This window comes from Amblyomma mixtum, chromosome 4, assembly GCF_055824585.1.
Source record: "Amblyomma mixtum isolate Tamu chromosome 4, ASM5582458v1, whole genome shotgun sequence".
Lineage (NCBI taxonomy): Eukaryota > Metazoa > Arthropoda > Arachnida > Ixodida > Ixodidae > Amblyomma > Amblyomma mixtum.
This window is the reverse complement of record NC_143015.1, coordinates 161,306,230-161,325,524: the sequence shown is the minus strand read 5'-3', so window position 1 is coordinate 161,325,524 and position 19,295 is coordinate 161,306,230. Positions and strand designations below refer to the sequence as shown.

Sequence of the window (19,295 nt, the reverse complement as noted above, 5' to 3'; positions counted from 1 at the left end):
CGTCTACGCCTCACAGTTGTACCGGGGCAGGCTGTGCAGTTGAGCGGACATTTTCCATGGCAAGCTCGGCTGCACTCGGCCTGCTCCTTGCGTGTGCTCATCCACAGTCCCAGCTGGAGCTGTTTTTTTTTTTTTATTCGAGCTGTTTGCCATCAGGCATAATGAAAAAGGAAAGAAAGTTATAAAAAGGAGTGCAAACAAGCCTCGCTTAAAAAGCGGCACAAGTTCGTGATATAGCGATTATCTAGAGTCCACTTGGTATAGTCGTCTGCAACGTCCCATCGCAGGCCAACCTTTCTTAGTAAACGTCGTCTCACGGAAGCTGTAGCCGGGCAAGTCCACAGCAAGTGTTTTTCATCACACTGGTCGGGCGCAGCACCACAATGGGGACACTTGTCTGTCACTTCGTAACGTTTGTCACGCCACCGATGATGCACACAAGGAGTCAGAGCCGCTCCTGCCCGAATCCGGCGCACAGATACCTCCTCCTCCCGAGTGAGACTCCGGGGGAGAGGGTACGAACACGGAGGAATTAGAGCGCGTGTTCGCTGACGCAAAGACTGTTTCTCGGAAACATGGGACAGGAACGGATCTGAGGGAAGAGGGGAAGGTGGCGGGATATCGGATGTGTCAAGGTGTGTCATTGCATCCACATGAATATTATGCGGATCCTGGGCATGCCCGCGAATCCAGTGTATACGCACAGGACAGGGGTATTTTGTGCAAAGTTGGTGAATGGATTGTGTAACTTGGAATGTGCGCCGGACAGCCTTAAGCTGCTTAAGGGCGGCAAGGGAGTCGGTGTAAATGTGTACAATATCGAAAGTAGGTACGAGTGGAAGGGAAGCAATGGCATTGTGTATCGCCTGAAGCTCCAAGGCCAGGGGGGAGCAAGTATCCGTGCTATATGTAGCGCGGGAGTTGAGATGAGGATGTGAGGGACTGTAAACTGCAGTAACTCCCTGCACTGCTGTGTGTGATGCATCGGTGTATATTATGCACCCTGAAGGAAGATGGGCGGCTGATATCGGCGTCGAAGCAGAGGGGCGATTGTCTGTGAGCTGACAGTATGACCATGGAGGAAGAGTCTGTAAACGATGAAGCTGAAGCGACATCTTGCGTGCTCTGTTTGCCTCACACTGGTCGATAAGTTCACTCAATGTATTAAGTTGAGCGTACTCTTGCAGAATGGGTATGGGTGTGACACGCGGAAGATAAGTTATGGCGCGCATAGCCTCCCGATTGATTGATTCAAGGGAGTCCCACTGTCGTCGGGTGAGGCGATGAAATTGCGCTTGGTACACTATCTGCGGCTGAAGGATGGAGCGCATGAGCTGACGGGCAGTATCAAAACGCGCTCCGCCAGAGCGCATAGCTATGCGTCGAATCAGACCGAGAGTAGCGTGAGCCGATTTACGGGTCGCGTTTAGCCACGGAGTCCCAGTCCCAGATGTATGAAGTAGAAGACCTAGAACACGCACACTTTCAACTTGAGGAATTGGAGAATTGTCTACCGTGAAGGTAAAAGGTGCTGCTTTCCGTAAGCCACTTCTGTTGCCAATGCGAATGAAACAAGATTTATTGCACGAGAGGGTCAGACCCAAAGGGGGTAGTCGTGATGTTAAGGCATCCAGCGCTTGCTGAAGCGCCGACTGTTGCACAGACGCATCTGGATTACAGGACCACAAGGTTATGTCGTCGGCGTACGCAAGGACGCGCACAGAAGGAATTTTCTCTAGGGCTCAGACAAGAGGTATAAAAGTTACATTAAATAATGTGGGGGCGAGGAAGGAGCCCTGGGGTACACCGCGGTTGGAGGTAAAGTGACCAAAAGGCTTCCCATGGATACGTACACTGAAGGTTCTGTTTGTTAAAAATGAGTGAATTGAAAGGAGGAGCTGTTGCACGGTGTTGCGCAGTGCGTGCGCAGATAATGAGTGCGTCTTGCGGCGGCAGCTATGCTTTCCCAGGGGTGAGTGGCCGTTGTGGTGCTGTGCCACAGTCGGACACAGGCTGTGGTGATGCAGTTCAGGTGGGCACCTTCATGAGGCAGGCGCTCTTCATCATTTCTTAGGAGTGGTGAATTACTTTGCATCACTCACAGCATAACGAGCAGGTACACCTGGCCAATTGTTTAACAGTATCGCACGACCATTGACCCACCGTGTCAATGGCGTAACAACCGAGAATAAGTGCATGTGTAACACATGCACTTATTCTCAATTACATCGTGTGCTGTGCAATGTCAGTGCACGTTAAAGAACCCCAGGTGGTCGAAATTTCCGGAGCCCTTCACTACGGCGTCTCTCATAGCCCGAGTTGCTTTGGGACATTAAACCCCAATAAACCTAAACCAAACATGTACAGTCTTTGTCAAAAGTAACCAGGCTTCATGGTTTGTTTCTAGCTCGTGCAGTGGAGCCCTTACAGCTTCCCTGAAGCTGAAATGGTCGTTAAAGATAAGGACTGGGGGTCTTCTTACCTTCCAACGTCTTTTGATCTTTAGGAAAGCCACAATGGCTCCACTATACAAGCTAGAAGCAAACCATGCAGCCTGGTTACTTTTGACAAAGACTGTACATAGTCTCACTTCTTTCACCAGACAAGCTGGTGGGTCGATGTTTGTGCGATGATACTGTTAAAAAATTGGCCGGGTATACGTGTGGCCACATATATCTGCGCAGAAGCAGTCTCTCAGCACAGTGAATATCGGCAGTTCATGGCGTGCCAGACTTGCATACACGGCCAGGAAGGCTCCTCTGAGAAATCTATGCAGTAGGAACACGCCTCCAGTGAACACTGCAATCTGCGGAACCACCGAATTGGATGAGCATCTTGTCAGCTCGTCCTAGTTGGGGACAGTGCCCTCCCTTGGCATTCCATTCCGTGTAGGGTGCAGCTTAGCCACTCTCACTTGAAGATGGAAGCTAGTGGCACGCTCAGTTTAAGGCCATCAGAGTTGCGTTGAACACCTCTGAAGAACTGCATTTGCAACGGGAAAATCTGATCTGGCATTTCCTGCCTGCATTTATACTCTTCCAGAGCCAAATGGGGGCAGATGGGCACTTACCCATATGGAATATGATGTGCTGTTTTTATGCGAGAGCATTAAAAGCCTTATTGGAGGATAAACCCGGTGGTGTCCAGCGGTGTCTGTCATAAAATTCGCTGGTTTGTTGATGGGGTGTGCGACGTCATGAGACCACATGACGCGGCTGAGTTGGCAGGTGCATTAGCAGTTGGCAGGTGGGCTGGTCACTTGACATAGCTAACCACTGCGGTGGGCTTAGTAGCAGCTGCACATAGTGGTGTGCAGACATGTCTAGACAGTTCTGCGTTTAAGGTTGGAATGGAGCCAAAATCAACACCATGTTTCTGCCACAGGGGAAAATTCCTTGCAAGCGTAGAGGGCGACCATGGAAGTATTTCGTTGAAGATGGGGTATCGGCGGCAGCACAAGCTCACAGGAGGAGAAGTAGACTGAGTAGACTTCAGACTTTAATGGTGTCGCATTCCCAACACTTCTTGTGATTGATTAGGTGTCCCATAATTTTTCCTTTTTTACTGCCCCGTGTGCTGAAAAAGCGTTATGTGTAGAGCCACGCTTGCCATGGTGTGAATACTACACCATGTTGCCATGTTACAGTGCCGGGCAGCAGGCACTTCAGCATTGGCAACATGCACACTTGGCAATCGGCAAGATCAGAACAGCTACATGCTACATTTGTACGCGATTGGGAACTTTCTGGATATTGCGCTTCCATCGCCACAAACAGTCCAGGACATTGCAAAATTATCCATGATCAGCTGCATCCATGATCTACGATCATTCGAGCAGTTCCCTAGTGTGCATGCTCAAGCCAACTGCTAGAGTGATGGGCTGGAAGCATTAAGGTCGTGAAACAGTAGTAATAAAGAGTACTGGTCAAAAGCATTGCATAGGTTTGTGGCAGTATTGTGACTCGTCACAAGCTTGAGTGGCTAGCACGAGCTGTAGCTGATGACTTGTCATCGGTGTGCTTGTAGTTGCTGCCAAGGTCATTGCAGGTGACCTTTATGTGACATTTTATACCCGCTCCTGACATCTTGCTCATTCATGCAATACAGTCAAGCCCACTTATAACAATAATCAAGTGCCATGGAAATACCACTGTTATATCCAATAATTGTTATAACAGGGTTGTGCTGAAAAAAAGAAAAGATGACAAACTTCACCGCATTTCTTGGCAGTAAATACCCGGAGGGGTTTGATTGTTCTAATGCCTGTAAAAGCTCGTTAATTTGAACTTCAGGGAATCGGAACAATGTTCACCGTTCACCGATGACCAAAGCACCGCCATCACTGCGCCACTGGGAGCTTCGCACACCTCCACGTCACAGGAATCAAGCCGTCTTTCCGGAAGATATTCTTATGGGAAATTCAAGAAGCATGCAGAACTAAGGGTGCGGTGACAGCTGACAAGAGAAAAATCTCGCTGGCTGCATGCGTGCGCACTGCACCGACTGATTGGGGGTACGCACAATGCGCGTAGCCAATGCAGCAATGCAGCAGCTCTCCTGACGCGATGACGCCTGCCTCTTTTGCTTTCATGGCGTTGCTGCGCCAGCTTAGTCCATTGGTCGGCCCCCCACATGCACGCTTTTGTGTTGTAAGCATGGTTTTGCTGGTGTGGTTGTAGCATTTCCTTTTTTTTTCTATAATGGTTGACACTCAATTACCAGATTTAATTGTTATGACCAATAATGTGCCTTGACAGCATTGCTATAAGCAGTTTATTTTACTATAGAACACATGGCAAAGCTGATGGTGTCATGACTGACCATTGTTATATCCAATATATTGTTATAACCAGTATTGTAATAAGTGGGCTTGACTGTAGTGTGATGGAGGGAAACGTTTAGCCACAGCTACACTGACTGTTTTTGTTGTTGCTATTACTTCCACTTCTTGCCGTGTGAAAATGCTGCTGCAATGATGCTGAAGCACTGACACTAGTTTGAAAACGTTCACAAGCTTTATTTGCTTAAACAACCTCTATCTCTGCACCATGTCGTCGAAGTTCGTACTGCACTGTGCCAGCTTGAAACCAGTGTACAACACAACGTCACGCACACCGTAAACAGAGCTGGTATCACACAACCTATCCGACAGAGAAATGCAGAGGATGCACGTGTGGCATAGAGCACGTACCATCAGCATAGATTAAAACATGAGATGCAATGCATAGCTCCCGGTACAGACCACGTCTCCCAGCACTGGGCTCTGAAGAGGTGCGAGCGTGAGTACAGGCAACTACACATATCCGCAGCTGCCCTGTGCGAGTGTAATACCCGTGCCACACGCTCACAAGAAATGGCAGTAAATGCTTAAGGCCTTAAGTTTGTTAATGCCATTATTTTGGGGAGTTGGTGCTACACGTCCACATTTAATGCCATTATCGAAAGTGACGATGACGATAACAATTGCAAGGCAGTCAAAAGTTTCATCTGACTACAAACATTCATAATGAGCACAATATATCGGGAATGTTGTTCAAATGTAATATAAAAACGATTTTCCAGAAAATACGGCTGCTCCTGCTTCACAAATCGAAAAAGTATCCATAAACTCGCATGTCAGCACCCGAGTCGAGAGTGCCTGTCAATAAGGCTGGTTAAAATGGCGCTCCTCGCACCGAAAATGCGGCATAGATGTCTCATCTGACTGAAAGTTAGGAATTAACTATATCCTACTGGTTAGGAAGTTGTTACTAACAAAGCTGCATGCTTTTCTGTGTGTGGAATAGGAACGAGAGTACGCATTGCACGGGCGAATGAGTTGTGGCGAACTCAGTAGGTCGCGAATGGCAGTAAGGCTAATGCCATTAAATTTATGCGTGTGGCACCACACGAATGCCATTAAAACTTAAGGCAGTAAGCACTTAATGGCATTAAATCTGTCCGTGTGGCACGGGTATAAGTGAGACACCCTGAACACAACTGGAGGGTGTGCTCTGCACCAGAAACTAGGCATTCCATTTTTTTCACAACTTGTGCTGACAATATGCACTGTGCATCTGCCTCACGGCATCTTGAGTCGCACATCTTCATTATCACAACACACTGATAAAATAAATAATGGTGTAACATATATTGCACTTTCATCCATGACAAATGTAGGTGAGACGGGAATGTGCAGACCAAGGCGAGAGGGCACCCGAAGCACCTCTATGTCTGACCTGTCAAAAAAACCTGTCGGATACGCGTTGGAAGCAAAAGGCTGAAGAGCTTTTCTTCATCATCATCATCATCAGCCTGACTACACCCACTGCAGGGCAAAGGCCTCTCCCATGTCTCTCCAATTATCTTATTATCTTCCAACTGTCCGACATAATTGGGCCAATAGATGTGGTGTAGTGTGCTTCCTGTTCTGCGTTATTCCAGATGCAGCAGCCCAGTCAGATCCACTATCGCTGAGAGTTCCTTGCCTCTTTTTTTGTATTTACTTGGTTTCTGATGTAGCAGCACCACCACAAAGCATCTGCTGCGATTCCAATACCCGCACTAATTGGGTGCAGAACATTCAAAGCAAGCTTGCAAGGCACATTTCTAGAGTGACCTACTACTACCCAAGTGCACTGCTTAAATGCGCTTTCTATGTGAGCTGCACAAAATTTTCAAGTATTTGCAATACGAGGCTGGCAGAGAAGTTGCATTCAAGAATGTGTCCCACTTTCCAAGCTGAAGAGCTTTCGTTTTCTCACGCTTCCAAGTGCACGACGTTTGATGCAACTGCGTGGCCAAAGATCACTGCTCAGTGTAGTATTCAGAATGCAAAGTCCGGAGTTCTTGGTACACTACATGTATACTGCATGCTTATGCCACACAGCAATTTCTTTAGCTTTATCCATACAATAAACAAAAAGAAAGGCATCCTATCATTTTTGAGCCTGATTTGCACTGGAATTACATGACAGTTTTTTTCCAAATTCTAGTGCATTTCTGTTCTTTCATCCTTTGCCCCTGGCTACATGAACTCGTTCTTGGTGGGAACAGCCGAAATAACAAAACGCAGACACAGAAAGGAACACACAGAACGAAGACGAAGCTGACTGTCAACTAAAATTTTATTGGAAAACCCGCGCTTGTTGACAGTCAGCTTCGTCTACGTTCTATGTGTTCCTTTCTGTGTCTGCGTTTTGTTATTTTGGCTGTTCCCACCAAGAAGTATGAACCAACTAGCTCAGTTTTCTACTCTTTTAACGTACATGAACTCAATTACCAAGCATGGCTTCGCCTGAGTTGATAAGGCAGAAAAAAAAAACGAAATACAATAGATTCGTTATAATACACCTGCCTTTGTGAGGTCTAGAAGCTGAATGTTTAACCGCGACTTTTGTTTACAGTAACGTGGCAGAGAATGTTGAAAGGTTAGCAACGCATTGAGTGAATGCTCATACACCCTTGCCTTCTTTCTTTGACTTGCATAGGCATCTTGTCAGTGTGCAAAATGATGATGTGCTGAAATCTGACGCACACAGTCATGTTAACACGCTGCTACCCTGATTTGACTATGAGCTTGAATCGGGGCAGAAAAGTCAATTAACATATAACAGCATTTAACAAAAACAGCCTTCGGTATCATCAAATGGCATGACTTGTTAATGTTCAAATCATCAACGACGCACAAGAAGTGACTGAAACAGAACACAACACTGCACCTGTTTTCACTGGGCAGGCAATGCATCGACAGGGCTTGTTGCATTGCGGGTGGACACTTGTCACACCTTACACAACCACACCTTTCAACTATAACGGTAATAACAATAATAATAATAATAATAAAGGAAGAAGCGGGCAAGGTGCTCGGCCCTGCGCCATTGCTCTACGCCACACCGGCATATGTAACTTGCCAGTGCTCTTGGAAAGGCATTGGCCAAAAATGATACAGTTTCATACGGGCATTTGACGAGAAAATTGTCAATCACTGAGGTGGCTTGATGCTACACAGGGAAGAAAAATGCCATTTGGAATCTATTTCAGCAGCAACCTGTGAACCTAATACATGTCCAAAACTTTCAAAACCATGCACTACTTTTCCACCTAGATAATAATTTTCGATTACTAAAGGAGTCTTGAAAGGCTTTGAAGCATGCCTGTCAAGCAAAACACAGAATATGTTAGCGCTTGGCACGCCTGTTGTCAAGTTGCAACTGCTTTTCAGCAGCCAAATTTTGCATGTTTTACGACGCATCGGAAACCACAGTTTTGGGCACGTCTTCTTCCCTGTGTGGTGTGGCGAAAATTCCTCGACAATGGCAGCCTGGCCCAACTGCAGGAGAGTTCTAGGGCGTAATAGAGTGGAGTGCATTTAGCACAGATACTTCAAGGTCGTGAAGAGCAGCTTAACCTAGTATCCCTCTAGAGGAAGTATATGATAGCTGAATCTTGCCAGTACTTTCCTATGGGGCAGAAATGTGGAGGGTAGTGAAAAACCAAAGAAAAAAAACGCTCAAAGTTAGACTGACGGTAGCACAGTGAGCTACCGAAAGGAAAGTGATAGGTGAAATATTATGAGAACAGGGTGGGTCAGGGAACAAACACAAGTTGTTGATATCCTAGCTATAATCGCGAAAAAAATGGTCATGGAGAGGGCATGCAATGTGAAGTTAAAATAACCGATGGTCCCTTAAGATAACGGAGTGGATTCCAAGAGAAGGCACACATAGCAACTTAGGAAGGTTGTGGGGACAAGGCGGTCGTACAGCTGGCACAGAACAGGGCTGATTGAAGGTCAGAAGTCCAACACTGGATGTAGTAAGGCTGATGATGACTTGGATGCACTGCTGGCATCTTCTGGGCCCATGCAGATGCACGTGCAGACGCTAGCACACTTGCCTTACACAAGAAAACAGTAGCTTGCGTCCTTGATTCTGGACTTGAGCTGAGAGAGACAGCACTCTACGATTTGGCAGGTGCGTCCGCAGACTGCCAGCACACATCTGCTGGGGCTAGACCGATGATGCCAGCACTGCTTCCAAGCATTTCTCCAAGTTAAAGGTGCAGTGAAGAGGAATCTGAACTCGTCTTTTTGCCGCCGGAACTCAACCTGCACGTTCCGAGCATTCTTAGAAACTTCGATTTATTGCCCTGTGTTGCTGATTTTAATAATTAAATCGAATTAATGTCCGGCTCCCGCCTTTCTTTTTTTTAATTCTCCCTATTACAGTGGGCGGAGTCAACCAACGCGTGGAGTGCCTTTCAGCCAGTCCCGCAGAGGCTTGCCGGTCTGCCATCGGCGGAGTAATACGTAGTAGTCCGTAGAAGCAAATAGTTCGCACGTATTTTTATTTCTGTGGGCTTATTTTGCGGCTATATTATCTGCGAATGAAACTATTTATTCATGGAAACCTAAAAAACAAAATAAAGCGAAAGCAAAGCCTCCACGGAGCTGGCTGCAAGGCACTCCACGCGTTGGTCGACTCCACCCATTGTACGAGGGAGAATTGAAAAAAAAAAAAGGCGGGAGCCGGACGTTAATTCGATTTAATTAGGAAAATCAGCCACACAGGGCAATAAATCGAAGTTTCTAAGAATGCTCAGAACGTGTAGATGGAGACCCCGCGGCAAAAAGACTGAGTTCAGATTCCTCTTCAGTGCACCTTTAAGGCCATGCCAGCATTGTACAGGAATTTTCACTGTTCAGGGACGCTCATCATTTGCAGGTTTTGCAGCGTCTTTGAGGCTATGCATGCAGACAGCAGCGTGGGAAGTAGCAGAGTGAACTCTCCCCAGGACGATTGCCACAAAGGTACTATCTTCCTTCCCCTCACATGCAGAAAGAGACAGTCAAGTAGGAACAGATATATTCTTGGCTGGCAGCTTCTGCCAACACGTCTGCAGAAGGTGCCTACCTTCACATAGCCTACATTCACATAGCTTGCTGTCTGGGCGAATGGAAATGCAATCTTTGAAAGTGCTTTCAGTCATTACATAAGGCAAATTACTTCCCATTTGGTGCATTTATCACAAAGGCATGTCCGTCAATATGTTTAAAACAACGAGCAAAAAGTTCAATCAGTGATAACTATTTACAAAATAAGCAAGCGAAAAAAAGCAGTGTTCATGATTTGCCTACCTGCACACCTCCGACAAACTGTTAGGCTGTCACACTGTTGATCTGCCAATTCTGGTTACTGCTGCAGGAGCGAAAAAAAAGAAGTGATTCGACATTTACCCCTGTGGCAATGCAGATTTCAGCAACGCTGGGGTGGTATGATATGCTGATGCCAGCTTTTACTACCCCTGGCTACGGGCATGTGACATCTGCTGCATGTTTTCCACTTGTATTAGCGCCGCGGGTAAGCTCTAATGAATGTCTCGTGATGTCTCAAGTGTCGCCACTGTGTTCGAACCAATGAGTGATTGGCATTCTGACCAATCAGCGCGATGCTTTGCACCTTGTGTGTTACACCGACAACACCGATGGGAAACGTGGCGCTAACAGCTCTTGCTGTAAGAGAAGCTTGAATGCCACTGTTTACACCTCCCATAACATATTTACAAGTTGCTCACCAGCTCTGGCTGGCTTGCAGCAGAAAATGCTTTTGCCTCTGGGCTCTGCTTTTAGCAAAATACCACAGGCGCAAGTTGAATGCATTTCACAAGGTGTCCAAGTTGCTCAAGATAATGCAGTTTTTCTCGTTAGCAACCAAAAAATTAAGATGTGTAATAGTGAATTTCAAGTTGCTACTCTCGTAAATCTGGATCACTCTGGTGCTGCCATCTTGTGCATCACGAGAGGTTAAAAAGCTAGGATCCTAGAACTATGTGCTGTAATGTAGTCCCTGTTTTAAGGTGCGAGATTTGGAGTCAATATACGGGGCTTTCCAAGATGGGCGTGGAGAACAGTTTGTACAAGGCAGTGGTGTGCATGATTGGAACAGGACCCGAGGCACCACGCAGAACCAGCAGCATCCGCTTCAGCAAAATGGTTTACACCACTTGTGTGCTGCTCACACCACACACACACACTCGCCACAAGCACCAAGCAGCCACACACTTCCACACATGCACATGAAACAAAGCCTGCTCAGACACTCATTTACAAGTGAACAGCGCGAAGGACTGAGCATTCTTCTTCTCTTCGTTCGAGTGCAAGGAAAACTGGCTAAACATTTGGGTGAAGCAGGTACATGGCATACTTGCGCCACTGGGCAAAAAAGAAAACCTATAAAATTCAACAACACTTTCGGAGGCAGACTTGGTCCGTGGGCAGCAGCGACCACCCGAGTTCTCTGCCTGCACTCCTTGCTGTAAATGCTGGGCAGGGGGAGGAACAGTCTTTGTTCGGGTGCTACCTGTGGGATGCAAACACCCTGGAGAAGAACCTGGAGAAGAGCTTCCCCACCATACGCAGCAGCTGCTTGGGCAACGCGCACACCTCCCAGCGAGACACATTCTGGCTCCAGTGCTTGACGTAATCCGTGCTGGCAAAAGAACAAGTCAAGGCACAAACCAGCAACACTCTTTCGTACTAGGCGCCGCCGCGGTGGCTCAGCGGTTATGGTGCTCGGCTGCTGACCCAAAAGACGCGGGTTCGATCCCGGCCGCGGCGGCTAGAATTTCTTTGGAGGAGAAATTTTAGAGGCCCGTGTACTGTGCGATGTCAGTGCACGTTAAAGAACCCCAGGTGGTCGAAATTTCCGGAGCCCTCCACTACGGCGTCTCTCATAGCCTTAGTCGCTTTGGGACGTTAAACCCCATAAACCAAAACCAACCAAACCATCTTTCGTACTAGGCATCCCAGGTGACGGCTTGTAGAGAGGCAAGCAGGGGGCGTAATTTTATTCTCTTGATACAGTACCAAACTTTCGGTTTCATCTCCCAACTCGTCTTACAGCTTATTATACAGCAACGTTGGCTCAAAAGCATCTCGGAATGTAACCTAGAAGATTACACACCCAGGGGAAAAGTTAAATTATTTGTGCACTTTTCATACACATTTTAAAAAAGGGGGTTAAAAAATTTATGTGGAGCAATGGGTTTAAAACTGCTGTCTTGCATATAAAAAAGTTCAGAGCCAATTCATTGTAGCCATATATCGGTATGCAGCATTTAAAGGGTATATGCTACACACAACTCCCAGTGAATGAAATGGGCTGCCCCGTATGCCAATGGTGGGCAACATCACTGCGCATCTAAATTGCCGATCGCATGAGTGCACGACTATCTCTGCGGTGACAGCAGCCGAAAAGGAATTTACCTCTTCAGCTGTGGGCACATGTCAGATGTTGCAGTATATGGGCTGATCTATTTGAAATATGCGTGATAGGCTTACTGCCGGCTAATGTCACAAAGCATGGCTATAGCACGGAGCTGATCGTGAGTATATTGCCTTTTTGTTGTCTGAAATTAGTGCCTTCATCCATGCACTGCCTTCAAAGAAAAATCCAATCAATCCAGTTTGTTCTCCAAGAGTGCACACAGTCCCCTGCCTCACATGCCCGACCATACAGACAGCAACAAAAGCACGTGTGAAAAGTGCTTCAAAGGCAGGCTTTTGGCAAACATGCTGGAAGAAAATCAACAATGATTTTCGCTATCTGTACTAAATTGCACATGGTAGTGGCACACTGCTGAACTGGAGAGGAGCATCGTTTACTGTCGTCAACACAACTGATGTTTGAAGCAGTGTTCGTCGCATGAGATTGCTTCCTAGCACACCGCTTCCTGCTGTACCAAATCTTAGTATAGAGGGCGTTCTTCAACATGACTGTGGCACCATAAACCATGACATTACTCTGATAGCTGAAGTTAGTTCAATAAACTGTTGTACTGTTCTGAGAAGCACAGTTTCGATCCGTCAGGTTCTACTGCCCAGTGCTCATGCTAGGACTTAGCTTTTGCATGATGCCTCAACATATGTACGGAGTATCATAAACCAAGCTTGGTTCTAACATCAAAGGAATTTATCACCACATCAGCCTAACTACGCTCAAGCGAGGCAAGGGCCTCCCCAAATCCCACGAGGATTAACATGGCCTCAAGAGCTGTCGCTGTAAGAATGGCAATGACACACTGTTGAATAACAAACTGGGACAGCTCAAGAGAGAATGTTTTCATGTGGGGCACCCAGTGCCCTCTGGTGGAGGCCTCTGTAAAAGGATATAGGAGTGTCCAGGGTGGGTGTCCTCCATTGATGTACAGCACATATGAGTAGCCGTCGCGGGGCGTTCCCCTGACGGAGTAGTACAGGGGAAGGAAGGCATGCGGGCGGAAGCGGCGCCGCTCATAGAACTGGATGGCACACGTGTTGGATGCCAGCACGTGCAGGTAGACAGCTTTACACGCACCACCGCCCCCGACCGCTGGCTGCGTCTGCTGGGACAGATGCGACAGCAGGCTGTCCAGTAGAAGGGTCGCTATGCCATTGCGCCGACACTCACGCACCTGTGCAGCGAGGGGGGGACCAAAGCAAGACATGCCGCCAGTTGCCATTGAGCGCATTCACAACAGATCCTGGCAGTTGACGTTCAGAGGAAGCACGCTGACCACCATTGTGCTGTTCAAGGAACGTAGACTGGACTTAAGGGTAAAACAACATGGAACCCTGACAAGTAATTTCATGGTGAAAACAAAAAATGCACAGCTAAGTAAAGATCTCGCTTTTCAACACAACAGTCTCCCGAACACTCATCAAATGAAACTTTTTTGCTTCACTAATACTTTACCGAGAAATTCTTTTCCTTGCCTGGCAAGTGCAATTAATGGTTCGCTTGCACATTGCCCCTCTTTTCCTGAATCCTCTGTTGTTTTACACCCAAGTCCTGAGCACCAACTGTCAAACGCTGATCTGCATACGAGCATATACACACACAGACATTGCATAAAACAGAAGGAACAGGAGCATCTACGTGTCAGAGTTGTTCCGAGCATATGCCACCTCACTTTTAAGCAGTAACATAAAGGGCCCACAATTTAGCATTTGTTGTCTTCATAGTGCATTGTGAATGCTTGCAAAGCTTTCCTGTGCTCCTGCCATTTCAGAATGTGGCTAGAGGGCGGCCTGCTTTCATATCTGCCCTAAGACAACGGGGGTTTTGTGAACGACTTACTTGTCTGTTGCACGCCACATGGGCCAAGTGTGGCACAACACTGCTTTTCCTCGATTTAACCTGGAGTCACAGCATGCGAGGGAAACGGACACTCACCACCCCCAGGGTGAGGATGTAGGCGACCTGGGCGGCCGGCGAGAAGTGTGCGGCCAGCAGCCCCGCGTCTTCCCGGTTGCACTGCGACTGTGCCTTGCTCTCAGCAACAATGAGGCCAATGATGCGACCCCCATACATGGCGGCCAGGGCAAAGAACCTGCACCACAGTGTTACCTTGTGTAGCTTGAAACGCTTCAATAATATGCAAGAGTCTTTTCCAAATGCATTATGTTAACGTGAACATTAACACGGTAATTCGAAAGCCTGCTTATTTCAAACTAACGAAGTTCTACTGTATCTTTGCCATAATGTATTGCACAAAATGACTTCCAGCAGTGCATGACAAGCAGTAGTGGAGGTTCAGTTCTCTAATTCCTAGTCCTCTGACAGGTAAGTTTGGGTCTCGTCAGCCATCTTGATCTGGCTTGAGTGCACTTGTGCTGTCGGATCACCGGCACAGATGTGCCTTGAATGCAGGCGTTTATTTGATGGTCTTCGTGTGCGCGTGCGTGCGTGCGTGTGTGTGTGTGGGGGGGGGGTCACGTCGTAGTACTGTGAGAGATACTACACACTGCGACCGACTATGCGCCATATTGCAGTGACTTGTGTAGAATGCGGTGTGATCACTCACTGGCAGAAAATGAGAAGGCAAAGACTGTGACATCTTTACCCCACCTGACCATGCATCGGCACACGTGAGCTTAATGCAATACCCAGAAGTGCACACACACATCTCTCTATCAAGGATGCAGGCAAGGTAAATGCAGAAACAGCTGGTGAACTATTGCTAAATGGTAATCAAAAATCAAAAAGCTTAGCCAGGGCAAGAGCTTAGCAAACAAGTGATTTTTCAATGGGGAAAAGCAGTCGCATGTCTGCTGTCACACCACCCATGGCTTGTGGGATACCTCAGACTGCACAGCAATTACCGAATATGGTGGCAACCGGAAGAGTCACTTGAAATCGCAAATGTTGTTGAATTTAAACTCCTCAGCATGGAACTCCTCAGCATGGAAAAGCTGCCTTTCGTCACAACAGCTTGCACCAGCAGTTGTACGGAGATCTTTTTTTTTTTTCGTGGAACCACACCACAGAGCTCTGAACAAATGTTTTCTTCCCTCCATCGGTATTCGTCATTACGGAAGCTTCACTTAGTTGACAGTTTCATCCACATTAATACAGCAAGACGATGAAACACCAAAGGCCCATGCACACGTCCTGCCTGAGCCAATGTGCCATTCACCTTAAGCATCAAATGATACAAAGATAGACACTAGCCTTCACTCTTTTGAGCACAAATGTTTATTTTAGAAAACAGTATTACATACACAGTGAAAAAGAGTTTAAAAAAAAGCATACTGCACAGAATAGAAGGACTACTCGCAGCTGTGATTTACATGAGAAGTGTGGCTGACCACCATGTTGTGGTACATTTTTCACTCCTATTGCACAGACAGTTGGGCCTATAAATGACTTCCACTTCTTCACTTGAGTGACCTGGTTTCCTCCTGGTGACTGTCATTTCATGGTGGGGCAGACACTGCTGGCCTACTCTGGATATCCTCTAATTCAGTTATTTCCTCACGTTTGCGACAAATGTTCTCCCCCACACAGTGCAAGCATTGTGAGACAACAGTCGGCAGTTGTTTCCAGGTCAAGCCACTGTGCAGCTGTGCAAAAGATAATTTGAAATGCTGCTCTGGACACCTGAGCATGATTGAAAGAAGTGATACACGATGCATAGCAAGACACCCGACAACAGACAGGCAAACTGTGCCAAAGAGAGCACAGCTGTTTTAGCTCCTGGTGCCCTGCTTTTGCATATGGGTCACCTTTGCCGGGCTGGATCAGCCTGCTTGCACGGAGTGAGTTAACTCGGCCTCATTTTCTCAGCAGTGCTATTTGGCAGAGCAGTAAACGGAACCAGTTTTGCACTGACACTGTTGCACCTCTGAGACAATTGACAGAGCACTGTGATATAGTGCTAGCACAGCCCTTCTTGACCGACCAGACTCGCTAGCATCACATTCATGTAAATGCCCATTCCTTGCTTATTGTTCCTTCACTCTGTGGACAAAAGACAGCCAATAAAAACTTCTGAAAAGCTAGCAAATGCAACATCAACTAGCCATTTCCCATAAGTACAGGTGGTTCCAAATTAACTACAATGCACAGCTTCTACAATTGTCACCACTTGTGACCTGTAAAAAAAGACAAAAAAACTACAATATGTGAGCTTCCGAAAAACATCAACAACATGGCATACAGTTTTTCATTGTGTGCAGTCAAATTTATTATGGAAAATGCAAGCAGACCATCCTGTGGAACTTGGGGGATCACACTTGAATAGTTTTTGTACTGACAAACTACTGTCCAGTTACACACTAACCTAACTCGATGGCTGTTCTGGTGTGAATCTTTCTGTCCCTTATGTGCCCGTTTCCACCTGGTTTACTAGCGCACACCTGAATGAGTGCTGTGTACTCCAATTTGCAACACATTTTTTTCTTCGCAATAATTTTGCTGTAGTTTATATTACTCATACATTCCCACCTTGTACTTGCCTGGTCCTTAAGGGTAACGGAGTGGATTCCAAGAGAAAGCAAACGTAGCAGGGGACGGCAGAAAGTTAGGTGGGCGGATGAGATTAAGAAGTTTGCGGGGATACAGTGGCGGCAACTGACAAAGGACAGGGTTAATTGGAGAGACATGGGAGAGGCCTTTGTCCTGCAGTGGGTGTAGTCAGGCTGATGATGATGATGATGGCTTGCCTGTGGTGGCCAGACTGCACTGGTACACAGAAATTGTCTACTAATCACACTACTGCTTGGTGCCTTCAACCTGCATCTACTATCCCGTCCTAAACACCATAAAGCCTATTAGGTCACACTGAATGATAAAGAATTTGGGCCCTCTATTGTAACGTGTGTAGCACTCACCAGTACCACTCAGGCATCTCATTAATCTCTTCCCCGTATTAGACACACTGCCGCAGTGCTTGGCATGTTGCACGTACAGCATTCACCATCCATCGCACTGTGCACGACTGCACGTAGTCTGTGCACCGACAGCACCGGACAGGTGTGTGTGTGTGACGGGGCATCACCTGGGGTTGGAGGTGATGTCGTGGTACCAGGAGTCCGGGTACTCGATGGGGAACCAGTCGGTGCAGAGCCTGCGCACCTCGGGGGCATCATCGGGTGCCAGGAAGCGGAGCTGCACGCTGCTGTCACTCGCCAGGGGCACAGGACCGGCTCCCAGCATGCAGGCAACGCCGCCGCCCACCCCCAACACCTCTCACCCTGCACCAACATGCATGCACAGTCTGAGTGCCTGGCTCATGATAACATGTTGTGAGCAACTTGGAAGTGCACTTGGTTGGTGGCGGCATTTCTTTGCATAGTCGCAAGCATAATTTTGTTAACTGCTGCATAGCCACGTAAAGCGAGCATCCACAGTAAAACTCACTATGCTGTGCTGTTTGCACAACGTACATGCAGACTGATAAGAAACCGACTGAATACACTTGTGCAAAAAAGAGCAAGCATGGCCATTGCAATCAAGATTTGCATCACTGCCAAGTGGGTGGCCACGAAAAGGGCTCAGAAGCACTTCGCATTGTGTGAATGCCATAAAGATGCATGGGCTTACATACACGACATGTATGGCAGTACACAGCAATGCTCAAGCAATAACCACACAAAGTTCACCCATTTATTGACAAGACGCAAAGCATGCACACATTTGTCAAAGGTATTCTTTCAAAAGGTAAAGCGCACAAGTTTGCAGCAGTTGAATTGCCGAGCTTATGGTATTCTCGTGCTTGAAAACCTAGATTTTTTTTATTTATTTTAGATCATTCCATGTGCACTCTGCCTTGATGTTATGCATGCTGCCTTGTTTACGCACACAATAACCAAGAACTCCTTAATCCGATGGCGATGGGGTATGTCGATCCTCGTCGGGTCCTGACGTCAGATAAGGGCTGCATTTATTTTTTCCAGTGTATGTATTACAATGTGCGAAAAACAGCCGCAAGGCTAGAAACAGAGCAGACTAAATTTGTGAACATGATAACGAGATAGCGCTCACCAAAACGCCCATCGCTAAGTTGCTGTCAACAGCGAACGCCAGTTCAATCTTCCCGTATCGATGCGAAATAAAAAAAAAACGAAATGCACGATCAAAACTGAATCAGCACAAGAGGTCCTCGCGATTAAGCTGTTGCGACCACGAAACGCGCTTTCACTTGTCGCCAGGCCACCAGCATGGGTTATACACGCGGTGTAAACAAACGAGTTACGCAGCTAGACGGCAATGCGCAGCTCGTTCACGAAGGTAGTGCAAGTCTGTTGCTGCGTTCATCAACACTGCGATCACTTATTTCTCAAGGGAATACGCAATTATTTCAACACTTTCCGCATCGAGTTCTGCGGTTTAATGTTGCCGAGAAGAGTTCCGAAAGCTGAATCGATCACGCATATTGCAATCGCCCGCACTTGGCGAGCGAATCGGCGGAACCAGCAGCTCAGGTATAGCTCGGGGAGAGTACCACCAGTGCTGCACAGACTCTGAAATCACAGCTGATCCGCCAGAGAGCTGAAAAGTTGCAGATGGGCATGCATTACGCAATCGGGCATGAAATACGCGGTGGATCGGTCGGGAACTAGCGGTTCGGCGTTGCGCGCTGTTAGAGGCGGCGGTTGTAAGTACGCGCTACTCACGAGTGCAGTGGAAGTGGTCCGGGTGCTCTCGGATCATAAGGCACTGCAGCCTGCGCGGGCTGGCTGATATCGCTCGATTAATGCGGACATCCGAAAACAATTATTGAAGCTTGGGAGCATTCCAAACTCCACTCGGCCGAAGGCGACGCTGCTGACACCTAGGTGAAGTACTGAAAGGGTTACCCACGGGTTAATCACCCTAATTTGATTTTTTCTCAATAACTAACAATTTAAACAAACTGGCTTTTACATTACACAGAAAACAATTGCTTACGTGGTTCTGGTTTCGCGTCGGAAGCGTGCGCTCATAGTGCGCCCCCTCGGCAACCGCTCCCACACACGGCGTGCGCGCGAACGCGTGCCGTTTGACGTGCTCTGG

At 47.3% G+C, this 19,295-nt stretch overlaps 1 protein-coding gene across 4 annotated transcripts; it reads right to left on the bottom strand.

Moving 5' to 3' along the window:
- Positions 1-7,175: 7,175 nt before the first annotated feature.
- On the bottom strand, positions 7,176-19,080 carry Naa60 (N-alpha-acetyltransferase 60). Of its 4 annotated transcripts, XM_089541119.1 has the most exons (7): positions 18,917-19,080; positions 17,299-17,494; positions 14,193-14,349; positions 13,151-13,431; positions 11,340-11,465; positions 10,118-10,178; positions 7,176-7,507 (listed from the first exon to the last, which is right to left on the bottom strand). In XM_089541119.1, the coding sequence occupies exons 2-6, from the start codon at positions 17,454-17,456 to the stop codon at positions 10,139-10,141; spliced, it is 762 nt and encodes a 253-aa protein (XP_089397245.1). In that variant the 5' UTR covers positions 17,457-17,494; positions 18,917-19,080; the 3' UTR covers positions 7,176-7,507; positions 10,118-10,138. The 4 variants fall into 4 exon arrangements, 3 of the variants coding, with proteins under 3 accessions (XP_089397245.1, XP_089397244.1, XP_089397246.1); XR_016282540.1 differs by having other exon boundaries at positions 10,118-11,465; XM_089541118.1 differs by lacking the exon at positions 7,176-7,507 and having other exon boundaries at positions 9,538-10,178.
- Between the last annotated feature and the right edge of the window lie 215 nt (positions 19,081-19,295).

What these genes read in the sequence shown, in the direction of transcription:
- Naa60 (XM_089541119.1), bottom strand. Translation starts at nt 17,456, where the DNA reads ATGCTGGGAGCCGGTCCTGTGCCCCTGGCGAGTGACAGCAGCGTGCAG. An exon ending in GACATCACCTCCAACCCCAG is followed by an intron (nt 14,350 to 17,298) that starts GTGATGCCCCGT and finishes ACTGTGGTGCAG; the next exon opens with GTTCTTTGCCCTGGCCGCCA. An exon ending in CACCCACCCTGGACACTCCT is followed by an intron (nt 11,466 to 13,150) that starts ATATCCTTTTAC and finishes TTTTGCCAGCAC; the next exon opens with GGATTACGTCAAGCACTGGA.